General features: G+C 39.0%; 1 protein-coding gene across 4 annotated transcripts in view; it reads left to right on the top strand.

Moving 5' to 3' along the window:
• INO80 (INO80 complex ATPase subunit) overlaps positions 1 to 13,066 on the top strand; it is a 64,926-nt gene extending 51,860 nt beyond the window's left edge. For all 4 annotated transcript variants that reach the window (XM_015630721.3, XM_015630723.3, XM_033515401.1 and 1 more), the window contains exons 28-36: positions 945 to 1,039; positions 3,282 to 3,354; positions 4,742 to 4,900; positions 6,173 to 6,275; positions 6,885 to 6,973; positions 7,756 to 7,911; positions 8,984 to 9,143; positions 9,953 to 10,162; positions 11,092 to 13,066. In XM_015630721.3, the coding sequence (XP_015486207.1) occupies positions 945 to 1,039; positions 3,282 to 3,354; positions 4,742 to 4,900; positions 6,173 to 6,275; positions 6,885 to 6,973; positions 7,756 to 7,911; positions 8,984 to 9,143; positions 9,953 to 10,162; positions 11,092 to 11,309 (1,263 nt within the window). In that variant the 3' untranslated portion in view covers positions 11,310 to 13,066. The remainder of the gene's footprint in view (positions 1 to 944; positions 1,040 to 3,281; positions 3,355 to 4,741; positions 4,901 to 6,172; positions 6,276 to 6,884; positions 6,974 to 7,755; positions 7,912 to 8,983; positions 9,144 to 9,952; positions 10,163 to 11,091) is intronic.
• The last annotated feature ends 748 nt before the right edge of the window (positions 13,067 to 13,814 follow it).

Raw genomic sequence — 13,814 nt, 5'->3', positions numbered from 1 at the left:
GATGAATCCAATAGTTCTTGCTGCTAAAGCACTATCTGTTCCTTTCTGTCTTCATTTGCACTCACAGCTTCTCAAAAAGACTCATGCACCAGCATGGTTAGACCTAACTCTTGTAACCAGTAGGTGCTGTATCTTGTCAGCCAAGCAAGGATCCTATTGTTTAAGCATCCCAGAGAATATCTTTCCAGAGAAACTCTGTGGTTATTTGAGCTTTGTATGCAATTTGTATTTTATTGACAATTGCACAGGTATCAAAAAATGCTAAGAACCTTAGAGCGTGAAAAATGTCTCAGTGGAAAAAGCCTTTGCTTACAGCATTCCTAGCTGATGCCATTTGATTTGTGTCTCAGGCAATGGTTTCAGTTCCACTGCTTGGCAGCAACTGTGGACTGACACACCAGTGAAATGTTCAGTGTTCTCCTTTGGAAGGGATTCACAGGCTCTTCACTGCTGAGATAAAGCCTGGACAGACACACAGCACCAGGTTTTTAAAACCACCAGTCAAATGGTATAAAATCAGCAGGGAGAAGGTGCAGTTGGTTTGTTTGGAAAGATTTGCTTGCGCAGTAAAAACTTGGGATTTAGTAAAAATTTAAAATCTGTAAAAACAAACTTCCCATTTTAGTGATTTTTGTGTACTTATTATTTATAGGAAAAGGCATGTACCAGCTCTGCAGTGCAGCAGATGTATCCCCAACTCTGAACTGACATTGTCATTTATCTCTTACATGAAATGCAGAAGCCAACATATAATTGAGTAGCTTTAACTTCATAATAATTGTATTATTATCAAGTGTTGCTTACAGAACATTTGTTGATGATCTTTAAGGAACCTTGTTGTAATTGGCAATCCTGCTTTTATTGTGTGTAGGGGGGTTCTGAAAGAATCAAGACTGAACAGTTTCAAGAACAACTGTATTTTTTTTGGTGCATGTTCTTTGCAGGAATACATGGTTTATAGGAAACACACCTACATGAGATTGGATGGCTCTTCAAAGATTTCTGAACGAAGGGACATGGTAGCAGATTTTCAGAACAGGTAATATATTTTGCAGGATGTGTTTGTGCTAAAATGCATGTACCTGGGAAACTGGTGTAAGATGTAATGGAAATAAATGAAATCTGCACTTATCTTTCCTTATATCAAATTGACCTCATTTATCTGAAACAGTTTCTTGGTGGTTTGCTGACCACAATAGCCACCTATTGTACTTCTTGCCAATCCAAATAAGCTGTTGCTTAGAAAGTAGAAAAGCAGCAAATGTCCAATGGTTATTAAATGCTATGACAATTGGCACTGTAAAGATGAGATTGAAAATCTTACATATGCTAGAGTATTGAAAGTGACCTAGTTTTCTGCAAAACAAATCATTTAACCATATTTTACTAAGAAACCTTAAACTAGTATACAAAAGATAAGATGTGGGTTTTATTAGGTAGAAAGGAAGGGTAACTCTCCTCATTTCATTCATTTGGTTCAGTAAACCAAAATGGATCCTGACAATTTTAATTAGCGAATCAGGGCACATTACTTAAAATGATTGAGTTTATGGTTATTAAATTTTCTTTTAATCATAAGATATGGCTTGATGTCATTTTGGTACGGTAGTTCACAGTGAGGTTATCCTTCCTGTGTGTTCATGTGAGCTTGTAAGAAGGTCACTTTCCTATTTCAGTGGAGTTAGGTTCATAGATAGATGTTTATTGCAGGGTGAAAGCAACATTCTAGACTTGAGAAAATTCCTTATGTTAGTGGTCCCAAAATATTGTAGCTGAAGATAGGAGTCAAGGCCTTTCAGGTCACTGGTTCACAAGGCTCACGGCCCTGAAGGACTGTGTTGCAATGATGAGTCTTCTAATGAACGTGAACATGCACAGAAGTGAGAGGATCATGTAGTACCTTTCTTTCTGCCTGTTTCCAGGTGTCAGAAACAAGTTCCTTGCAGATTATGATGTCCTCCTGGAATCCTGACACTTCCTTCTGTTGTAAGGTCCTTTAACCAAAAGAAGTGAAAAAAATGGTTTTATTAATGAACAGAATTTGCTTTTAATAACAAATAAAACCACTGAAGAAAAATAATAATTTCAGCAGGAAATCCCTTTGAAATGTAGGTCAGCCAGTCTAAACAAGAATTCCTATAAAAACGTTAGTTGAGTTCCTCTTATACATGATTTACTTATGAGAAATATTTCCAGGGAAAAAAGCATGACTGAGACTAAACTATTCTGCAGGATATCCTTGCAAGGTGCAGAAAATATGTAGCTATGGGATGATAACTTGATCACGTAGTCTGTGGCTCTGTCTGCTTTCCTTCCCATATGGCATATCCAGAAGCATTTCACAGCTGGATGACTGCCTATTGACACATCCCACTGTTGTTACAAGAGAGCAGATTACCTGGCCAAGGATTACCTTCAGAGCAAACAGGCACTTGTTGACTCTTTTGGCTTTGTTACCAGCAGGATAAAGTCCAAAGATTGACAGCTTGGTTTTAGTTCCTTCTTGTTCATTCAGCAAGAATTTCTGGTACTTTACTGATTTTACATTTGCCAAGTTGTTCAGACTGTGTAGTACCAAAAGGATGTGGCATTCCAGACTGTCTTCTCTTAAGCAGAAAAGGACATTGTGTCAATGTCTTTGGAGTCCCTACTAGTGTACTGTCTGCTTTGTGTGTGTCAGCTTGCTCATAGATCCATAAGGTGTCCACTTCTAAATACTCCTGACCCTGCAAATACACCAGTGCAGTTCAGAACCTTAGCAGAAACTTTGATTTTGCTGTTACCTCTTGAGTTTTCATCAGTACTTGGTCATGCTACATATAGGCTTGTCTCCTTGTTTGTTCTCTTCAAAGCACCAAATTTAGAACAAAACATGCATCTACACAGTTTTAACTTTTATTTTTATCAGCTGAGTATCATTAAGACAAGATTTCTTTAACATCGGGTCAGTTCTGTGAAACAATAGATTGTTCTTTGTCTATATGAAATCTTAATTTCCAGTGTGGACAAGATAAACAGGCCCTGGTTTGTTCTGATACAGATTAATAAACTGCTATTGTGAATTGAATGTTTACATGTTCAGACAGTCCTCATTTGTAGATTACCTTCTTTCACTCTTTCATACGGTTTATTTTCCTTGACTGTGAACGAGCGGCACAAAGTGTTCTGAACTGTTCGAGTAAAAGAAATAGCCCTGACCGCTTCATGTGGGTAAAAAAATTGCATCTGTGGTTATTCCTTGTTCATGCACAAAATAAGGGTTTAATCTCTTTCCTTTACAGGAATGATATTTTTGTGTTCCTCTTAAGTACAAGAGCTGGTGGCTTGGGCATTAACCTTACAGCTGCAGATACGGTAGGTGAAATTTGCTAACTGTTTATGTGGGAAAATCGGTCATTCTGTGTGAAAGTTGGCACTCTGTTGCCCATACTGATCAATATTTTCAGTACTGCCATTCACATTGTGAAATTGCATAGCCTGTTCACTTTGTTATTTGCAATGTAATATTATCTTGATGATAAAGTTGTAGAATATTGGGACATTTTGGTACACAGTTATAGTTGGAAATTTATTCCCGCTGCACACATATTTCAGTACCAGATTCCAGAAAGGAGTTGGATTACTTAAGGGGTTTACAGGTGCAAATGACACTTAGATGGAACAGCATTCACTGTATGAATGACCCTTTGCTCCTAAGGTTCAGTTCCAAAGGAACCAGTGGAATAGTTACTCTTTCTTCTGTACCCGTAAGAATGAAACAATGCCTATAAAAGTAGGAAACTATTTGTAGTTGAGCATCAACTACTCTGGAAGGATAAATTTCTTCCTCTGAGGTGTAAAGACAAGACTGATTTAGGTGAATTGCAAGGATTTGCACTCTGGAGCAGCTGCCACTAATCACTAGGGAAGGAATACTGATGAACCATTCATCTTTTCATTAACAGCTATTCTTGTGCTTCTGACCTGCACCTGGTGTGCTTGCAGATTTGACCTTAAGTCTTTAGCTACACAAACCCAAAGATCTCTGAATCAAAAAAAAAAATCTTGCTGGGAGTTGCAAGAAATCAGAAGAAAACAAGTATCCATAGGATTTTCAGGGTTTAAAAGAAGAAATAAACAGACAGAAGCTCAGGCAGGGTCCTTGCATGAGCACTTTTAGGTCTGTGTTTTTCTGTGTAACTTTAATACTTTATTTGGCTGTCTAAATTTTTTTAACATGCTTTTAGTTTCTGTGCTTATTGTGCATAATGTCATATTAGAGTGATAGAACAATATGGATTTAATGTGGCATTTCAGTTTTTTGTAGTCCAAGTTCTAGAAATGTTAAACTTTATCTAGGTTTTGAATAAAAATTGGAGTATTACTTTTTGCATGAAATTCTGATATGACAGTAAGTAACACTAAAATGTGTCCATGATGTGCTTAGTCTATAATTGATTGCACAACAGTGATATAATGGGATAACAAACTTGGGAATTTTGTGCCTCCCAGTCAGGTCTGTTAAAGAAGATACTAAAGATGTTCTGTGGAAGTTGAAACATTCACAGTGCCAGTTAGTTTGAATTCACCTGAAATGCAATGGAAGAGACTTCATAGGACTGGGCAAGGCTAATTCAACACAGCCAACAGTGGGGCTCTAATTCTGTGAAACATAATTGAACTTCTATTGTTATCAGTATATTGGATTTCTGTCTGTTTAATCACCAGGTGCTCTAAACATGTCTTCATTTAATCCTTGCAGGTAATTTTCTATGACAGCGATTGGAACCCAACAGTAGACCAGCAAGCCATGGACCGGGCCCACAGGCTGGGTCAGACCAAACAAGTCACCGTGTACCGCTTGATTTGTAAAGGCACCATTGAGGAACGCATCCTGCAGCGGGCAAAGGAAAAGAGTGAGGTAGGAATAAGGAACTCACCTGGAACAAGAAGTTACAGGAATGGTATCATAAAGCACATATCAATCAATACGAGTAAAGAGACAGAAAAAGCGTCTGCAGGGAGACAGAAGAGAAGGCAAAAGGAAGTGTCTTTGTTCAAATATGTGTCTAACACAGCAGCAGTCCAGTGACATTATATGAACTGGAAAGAAGTTAATTGTTTACAGTAAGACTTCATGAAAGCTATGTCTTATGTTGCAGTGAAACTACTCAGGCTTCTTTAAGACTAGGGCTTCTGTCTTTGCTGTGTCAGAGTTACTGATTCCTCTTGTGTTACACAACAGCAGATTTTTTTTAAAAGATATTTGGAAGGCAATCAAGTGGAAATTATTTGAGGTGTGAGGGTTGCCAGGAAAGCTCAATGTCCTGTAGCATCAAGCAGTAAGTGTACTAGGAACTTTAAACCTCAGGATACTTTATTGGCAAGAAAATAAGTAAGGAGATTAATGTTTTTTTTGTAGCAGTAGGTACACTATATACAACATTCAAATGTTTTGTGTACTTGGAGTTTCTTCTGGCTTTTGTCTTACTTGGATGCTGCTCAAGATGTTGCCGCAACTGAATACATTCACATTTCCCTTGTTGAAACCATTTTTTTTGAGATACTGCACTAGAGTTACCTGAAATCAGCCTGAAAATTAAGTGTAGTCTTCTGCTGGTGATCCAAATCATTGAAATTGCCTTATGTTAAAGCTTGTTCTCTTCTGTTAAGTTTCAACTCTTCTTAGTTGTTTGGTTTTTTAAAATACAGTTGTAGTAACAAGAGGCTGAGTGAATTGCTTAAACTGCAACACTGACTCATGATGGAGATACGGTTTTCAGTCAAGGAGACTAAAAATGTTGCATGCTTTAAGAAGTGATTTTCATTATCCTCTGTGCAGTTACTTGAAAATTTGAATGGGTGAATTATACTTGAGAGAGCTTTTGCTGTATTTTTGTTTTGTTTTATTCAGCAGGGTATTACTTAATATTATTATAATTTGTAGTTTATTACATAGTACTTCAGAAAAAAAATGTAGCTTTCTATAAGGGGTGGTAATTTTCTCCTATCTCAGTTGCTTCTTGTATTTTATACTCTGAAATACTTTGGTATGATGGAGAAATTGGTTAAGTCTGACTAAGATGTACTTGCATGATTTTTGCAGCTGGCTTTCAGTGGTGGGTAATGAGAAATGTTTTCATGGCTGCTTTGACTAATTTTTGCTTTTCTTCACTTGTTTCTTTCCTTCTAGATTCAACGAATGGTAATTTCAGGTGGCAATTTCAAACCTGACACCTTGAAGCCAAAAGAGGTGGTCAGCCTTCTGCTGGATGATGAGGAACTAGAAAAGAAATGTATGTGAAATTGGTGTTTCAGCAATTCTCCCGTTTTCACTTCATTACCTTATGAAATCTTTGTTTTTATCTCTACAAACACATGTATTGCTGATAACAACTTCTGTTTCCTGTCTCTTTTTGTATTGCCAACTCTTGTTAGTACAAGCTGGTTTGATATCACTGCTGAGCTGAATGAAGTTGTGCAAAATGAGACATGATGATGTGATTAAGTTTTTATTGGCACTCACTCAGGATCATTACATTGTTCCTGAATGACAGAGCTTTGAGAAGAACTATGTAGGTCATGACAAGAAAAGTATTTGTAAAAGTGCTGTATTTCATCATCTTTTTGAAGTTAGAGAGGCATACTCTTTCATGTTGCTTGAAAGAAGAATTTCCCTGCAAGACTTTCTAGTGACTTGGAAACAAATAGTTTTAATAGAGTCATGCTTTCAATGTTTTCAATAGTTTCAATACAATAGAGTCATGCTTTCAATGTTTTTCAATAGTTTCAATACAACTGACTTTTCTTCACAGTTCTGTTAGAATTAGAACTTCATGTAAGATTCATAAAAGAATAGAAAATATCTTTCCAATGGTGACAGTTTTGTATTTCTTTTCCAACAGTGCGTCAGCGTCAAGAAGAGAAGCGACAGCAAGAGGAAACAAATCGTGTGAAGGAACGTAAACGTAAAAGGGAAAAATATGCTGAGAAGGTACTTTGATACAGAGAAGTTGCCTGTGTTAGTGACAGAGCCAGAAGAGCTTCAGAATCACTTAGGGAATGTGGAAACATTTTATGCCAAGGCAGCCTTAATGATTTAACCTTCTTGCCTTTGCTGTTGAAAGTCAGTCTGTGGCAGTTCCTTACACAGAAGAGGGATGTTACAAAATAAGTAATGCATAGTGACCTGTATTTTAGTCATTAGCAGCTTCAAAAACAGGGAAGTACTGCCTATCCAAACAAACCTGACAATCAACTGATCATTAAATTGGTGACTTTATCAAAGTTTTGTTCTGCAAGGACAAAAGAGAAATATAAAGGAAATACCAAACACAGATAAAACCCATATAGCTATGAGGCTTCTGTGAAACTAGGGAAGGTCAGTTTGTTTAAAAAGCATCATTAAAATCAGTTTATGAAGATTCTGAGGTTTTAAGACAGGGAGGCTTTGTGTTAATTAATTGGAATTTTGTGTAATGGTAAAGAATTTCAAGTTTGCTCCAAAAGGTACTAGAAATCAAAGTAATTTTGTAAGAGTAATACTCCATCATTCCAGCTATTTTATGAAGAAAAACAAACAAAACCCTTCTAAATCTAAAGAAGAAGCATTTAAGGGATCTGTTACCATATCCTTTAGAAACTTGTTTTGGGAAATTCTTCATTTGGCATTCCTTAACTTAAAATACTGCAGTAGATTTTGTGATTTTGGGTTGCTTGTTCCCATACTTCTGTTTTATTGCCTTTTCATTCCTGGTATTACTTCATTTATTTCAGAAGAAGAAGGAAGATGAATTGGATGGGAAGAGAAAGAAAGAGAACATGAACCTTGTGATCCCATTTGTTCCCTCAGCTGATAACTCCAACCTGTCTGCTGATGGGGATGACTCTTTCATTAGTGTAGACTCTGCCATGCCCAGTCCTTTCAGTGAGGTAAGACTCATTGCTGCTTTAACCCACATACTGTTTCAGCTGTGGCCCTACATCTAGTAGGATTCTTGCTGTCTGTTACTTTAGCTCTTGTAGAGCTTTGAGTATGTGGGGAAGTGACATGTCTTAAAGGTGAGCCATGCAAGTGAAAATAGTTTACTGAAAATGCAACAGCTGCTAATAAGCTGCCTTACAGCTCCTCATGTTACTTGGCATTCCATTATTCCCCTCTTTCTTCACTCTCTGCCTCCCTTTTCTTACAGTGAATTTATGCCCTGACTTCCCTCCCTTCCAGTCCGTGAAATTTTTCCACTCTTACCTGGAGTCCCACTTACTTTCTTCCTATTTTCTTGTCCCTTTTTCCTGCCTTTCTCATGCTCACATTTATAACCATGTGCCCTCTCCCATACCAATATCTTCCCTAGCAAGAACACTGCTCCTGAGCCAAACAGTATCCCTCAAATAGCTCCTTGACTTTCAATATCTTTGTAAGTACCATACCCTCACTAGTCTCATCTGTGTCTCCATCTCTGCTTCCTTGCTTGCATCAGGTTCTGAATTATTGTGCTTTTTCTCCTCTGGAATTTAAATTTAAAATTCTCAGTGGCACACAGCTTCTTTTACTTCATCTGTGTGTGAAGAATTTCAAACTGGTTTTAGCAGCAAATGTATTTTGTTCTGTGCCATGTCAATTAAGGTTTTCATATTGTACTGTTCCTTTATTGATCAAGATTTTTATTAGCAGTAGTAGTGGGTTAAGAATCCTATTTTGTCTCTTGCAGTTTCAAATGTACTTAAATCTCTGTGAGCTCATTAGTCTTTTGCTTCATAACTTAACATGTGTTTTCATGAATTGAAATTAAATAGTGATTGGAGATCTTTCCTGCTGCTCTGCGTGTAAATAAAGTGTGGTGTGATCAGGCAGATGAGGTATCATGCTCAGGCTGCTATTGTAGAGAAAATGGGAAAGAACAAGTACCAATTACTTGTGATTGTATAGGTTTTGAACATCTTACTATTTTCGTACCCTTTCCTAACCTGAGAAGCTAATGGCTTTGTTCTCTGTCACATTTAGATATCCATCAGCAGTGAATTACATATGGGCTCTATCCCTCCTGATGAGAGCAGTAATGATATGCTTGTGATTGTGGATGATCCAGCTTCTTCAGCACCTCAGTCAAGGGCAACAAACTCTCCTGCTTCCATTACTGGCTCGGTTTCAGACACCGTGAATGGTCAGTACTCTTGCCTTGATTTATTATTAACATTTATTAAACCTCGACCTTGCATGGTAAAGTGATAGGTTTTCTGCATTTTACCCAGGATATATGAATGGTTGGCAAGATTTGGGGGCACAATAATTGCCTTTTCATTGCAGAGTTACTTCTGATTTGATAGGAAATCTGTTTGTAGTCATTCACCACACTTACCTCTTTTCTGTGTTAGTTACTTCAAAACTTTGCTTCAATGTTATGGAGGGCTCTCCTTCCCCTAAGCTTGCTACCAAATTACAGACAACCACAGAACTATTAATCTCTAAGCTTTTCCTTTAATTTGGTGTTGAGTTAATAATTAGTTCTCTATCTCCAGTGGGTGGTTGGAGCAAATTTTTTCAAGTGCATTGTAGTTTTAAATAATGTCAAGTGGTTTTAATTACTGTAGTTTTCCACAGTGAAATAAGTAGAATCATAGTTCTTGACGCATTTCTTCAGAGATAGTAGATGGAAAATAGCTGCATCTCCATCTTCAAATAAGAAAATGCATCATCCTGAAGTAGAACTCAGAATCCTCCACCTCTTTGTGGGTTCCATTCATAATAATGCAACAAGTAGTTGCAGTTAATAAGATACTGTTGCTGAAGAGTGAAGTTTTGTACATAATTTCTTTTCATGTGACTGCTGCTTGCTTACAGTGTCCCTGTTACTGTAAATGCCACATAGGAGCAGTGTTAATGTAACTGGTTGGCAGCTTTGATGCTGGACTCACTTGTGAGGCACAGGAAACACTGCACGAGTCCCCGTTTTAACATTCTTTCCTTGTTCAGGCGTTTCAATGCAAGATTCGTCTCTCGCTGCCAGAGGCCAGTCAAGTCGAAGCCGGGGTCGTCCCAAGGGCGGCTCCAAAGGTGGCACTGGGAAAGGCAGGAGTCGGAAGTCGATAGCGGGGAGCGCAGCGGCGATGGCGGGGGCCAAGGCCGGGGCAGCAGCGGCCTCTGCGGCGGCGTACGCAGCCTACGGGTACAACGTCTCCAAAGGTATGTGGGGCAGGGCTGCCCACAGCACAGCCAACGTGAGCTTGCGTGATGGCTGCTTGCAGCCTGTCAGGAGATGGCTTCAAAGTGTTGTGTTGTCGGTCTTGTCCATTGTATTCTGAGATCCAGGCAGTACAAAGTGTGACACGGTGACAGAATAGCCAGTTTTACCTCAGATGACCTTGAGTTATGACTGCCCTTTGAATTATCTCATACCAAATGTTTTTCCTCCTGGGTTTTTTTTTTTGTTGTTGGTTGTGCGTGGATACTAAATGCAAAAAGCAAGCAGAGCCTGTGTGAAACTAAGTCACATGGGCTTCTCACTCTGGCCTGAGAAGGCATAAGAAAGAATCCAATCAGTCCTTGGTAAAGGACAACAATCTTTGCAGGTGGTGTTTAGGAAAACAGTCAAGGGGTGTTAACCAATGATGGTGATGTGTTGCTTTAATAACCAATGAGAGTTTTACCTCTTGGACCTTCTCAAACAAGTGTATAAAAGAAGATTAAGAATAATAAACTTTGCTGTCTTGGACAATGCAGCTAAGAGAGTCATGTCATACTGCTTCGCTGTTCCTAACACAGTGCGACAGTTGTGAGGATTTTTTTATGTGTCATTCAGACAGATCAGATAGAGTTGTTTATGCTATGGCTGTACCTGTGGTTTTCCTGCATTGCATCATGTTTGAAGTTACAGTATCACATTCCAAAACCTGCTAAACTGATGGTGGTTGAGCTGCACCTTCACACCACCTGAAGATAGCCAAGGGTATAACTGTAAGGTGTTTTGTATCTTAAGGAAATCCCTCTTGATTAAACTGTCATAAGTCATGAATACAGACTTAGGACTGATTGTTGATACATTGTCTGCTGTTGAAGAACCACAAGTGGAATAATATGCTCATGTAGAATTTGGTTCTCTTTTCTATTGCTAGGCATGTCTGCAAGTAGCCCTCTACAAACAGCAATCATTCGGCCTTCCGGACTTGCAGATTTTGGACCTTCAAGCGCCTCTTCTCCTTTGAGCTCCCCTTTGAGCAAAGGAAACAGTGTCTGTGGGACCCCCAAAAGTTTAAATCTGACCAGCAGTCTCATATCAGAAACTTCAATTCGGAAGCAAAGCAAAGGTGCCCACACCTCAGGTGGTCGGTAGTATATTGAACCCCCAAAGCTTGTCTGAACTGTGTTGGCTTTCAGAGTAGACCACCCTGCCAGTTGAAGGCATGCTAACAATGCCTTGCTGCTGTCCAGCACATGTGTGGAAAGAAAATCAAAGCACAATGGGAGTGGGTGGTATATGTGAGCACTTTGATTATGTGTATTCCAAAAAACTATCTTTGCAGACACTGCAAGAAGGAGGGAAGGGAGTCTGGGGTAAGAAAGCATCCAACTACTCCATGCAATATCCTGTAGCTGTGTGTGCTTGAAGTCACACCAGTATACTTCCTCTCTTATAGCCTGAGTTGGAGCCCAGCATTAATTTTGTTTTGTGAAATCAGTATCTGAACCCCAGGAGAATCCTGTAGAGTCACAAGACATCTCTGTCCTGGCAGCTGGTCAGTGAACATGCAGGAGTAATTGGGGGCTATGCTGAAGATGCTGTGTGATAAAAAAAAATCTTGGATTCTTCTGGTGTGGGTCTCTGGGTTCTTTAAAGACTTGGAATTCAAAGGAAGGTGTCTCAGGTGGTTTCCAGGGAGTGGACTCTTTACAGCATCATTGGTCAGGAAGCTGTTCAGAGCTGCAGAATACAGGGAGCGCTGTCAGGCCTCATGAGAGCAGCAGCACAGCCTCTGCTTCACACAGTGGAAGAAACCACAGGCTAGTGATTGGTTTGCATTTCGGAGTTCTCATCAGGATGAACACTTACCGTGTTCAGAATGATTTCTCTCATTTTTGTGGTGCGTAGAATTCTTAAAAGCTTAGAAACAAAATAATGCTCTATTTGTACAAATCTGGAGAAGGAGGAAAACTGAAGCGCTGAGGAGGCGTTTGTGCTGCTTCTCTCACCATGCCGTAGCAGAGCATGGATCTGCAGCTTACAGTGCTGTGAGAGGAGCAATGAAAAACAATCCTGAGAGAGAACTGTGCCATTCCCCCTTCCAGCCAAATCCTGGGGAAAAAATTGTCTCATATCCCAGCCATCCCATTGACTGTTCTTGCAATGTGTTTTCCCTTCATCTTTGTGATCATCACACATACTGGCGTGGTTGAGTTCACCGCAGTGTGCGGGCAGTAGCCGTGTCCCACAAGGCTGGTAGAAGGCAGTGCTGCCAGCACCCATCCATGTTCTTGTTCCCTGGTTGCTCCTTCCCCGTTCTTGATGCACAAACCCTGCCCGTAGCCCCTTGCTTTGCTGTAAGCGTTGTCTGCATTGCACTGAGATTTAGGTGTGGGACAGTTGTTCTGTCTCACACATTGAATTAAGAGGCTGTTCTGCCGGGGCACTTTCATCCCTTGAGAGAAGCAAGTTGAGTTGCAGGTCTGGGCTGTGACAGTGGAAGATGATTTCTTTTTTTATTATTATAATTTTTTTCTGACCCCAAATCCTTTGCCTGGCGTCCTACAGTGTAGAGCGAGTGCTTCCTGTTGGTTCTGCCTCTAATTTGCACACCTGAAAATAGCAGAACTGAGCTTAGTTAGATTGATTTTTGAACAGATTTGCAGGGGATAATTGAGGGGGAGGTGATGTTTAATTAACTCATGAAGACTTCCCCCGTCCCCTTCTATTCACATGTATATATGATATTTAGAGGGAATCAGACAAATGCCAAGCCTTTTTTTCTCTTTGAATGTGCTGTCTATTTTTGTAACTGAACTTGTACATATGTATAAAGAGAGACACATCTTTCTTTTACTAACTGGAGGAGAAAATCTTAAATAAAATGGAGTGAGATAATTTTATGTAAATCAGTGTCTTTGTGGTTTTTATGCATGTAGCTGTATGAATGAGAGGATTAGGGAAGAGAGAGCATGGAGGGGTGTGCATCTGGAAGTGCTTCTGGAGACAAACGCTGCTCAATGTAAAGCTCTAGAGTGTCTGTGCTCTGCCAAGTATCATGTTTGTAACCTTCTTCAGTTACAACTGTACCCTTACCCATGTCTGTATTTACTGATTACCTCATAATCTATTTTGGAGTAAGTGTGCAGAAGGTCGCAAGAAAACAGAAGCTACTAAAATATATGTAATTACACAGAACCTGAACTTCAGTGGTTGAATTCAATACAGTTGATTGTTGAGAAATCATTCTCTTATAGCTATTTCTTGCTTTTTTTCCTTTTTTTTCTTTCCAGTGGGAGTTAAAAGGACTTTTTTATGCACAGTCTTGATCTCCAAACTGCTAGACAGTTGCATTAATTTATAATCCAAAGTGGAGAGAAAAAATAAAAATTAGAAAAGCTTGCAAAAATATGTACTGTCACATCCTATACTTTTGGAAGGTTAAATTATTGATATTTAAAACACTGAGAAATATAAAAAATGTGTATTTGAGAGTATAAATATATTTAGAATGTACTTATAAAATAAATTATTACATATATTTAATATAACATAAATAAAAATACTTAAAATCATTTAATCTTCAGGAGAAACACCAAATGACATCACAAGTTGTGGCAAAAGCAATGGTAGTCCATCTGCTAGCACAGTTTGTGT

The sequence above is a fragment of the Parus major genome, chromosome 5, assembly GCF_001522545.3.
Source record: "Parus major isolate Abel chromosome 5, Parus_major1.1, whole genome shotgun sequence".
Lineage (NCBI taxonomy): Eukaryota > Metazoa > Chordata > Aves > Passeriformes > Paridae > Parus > Parus major.
Note: the sequence above shows the minus strand (reverse complement) of the source record. Positions and strands in the feature narration are given on the sequence as shown.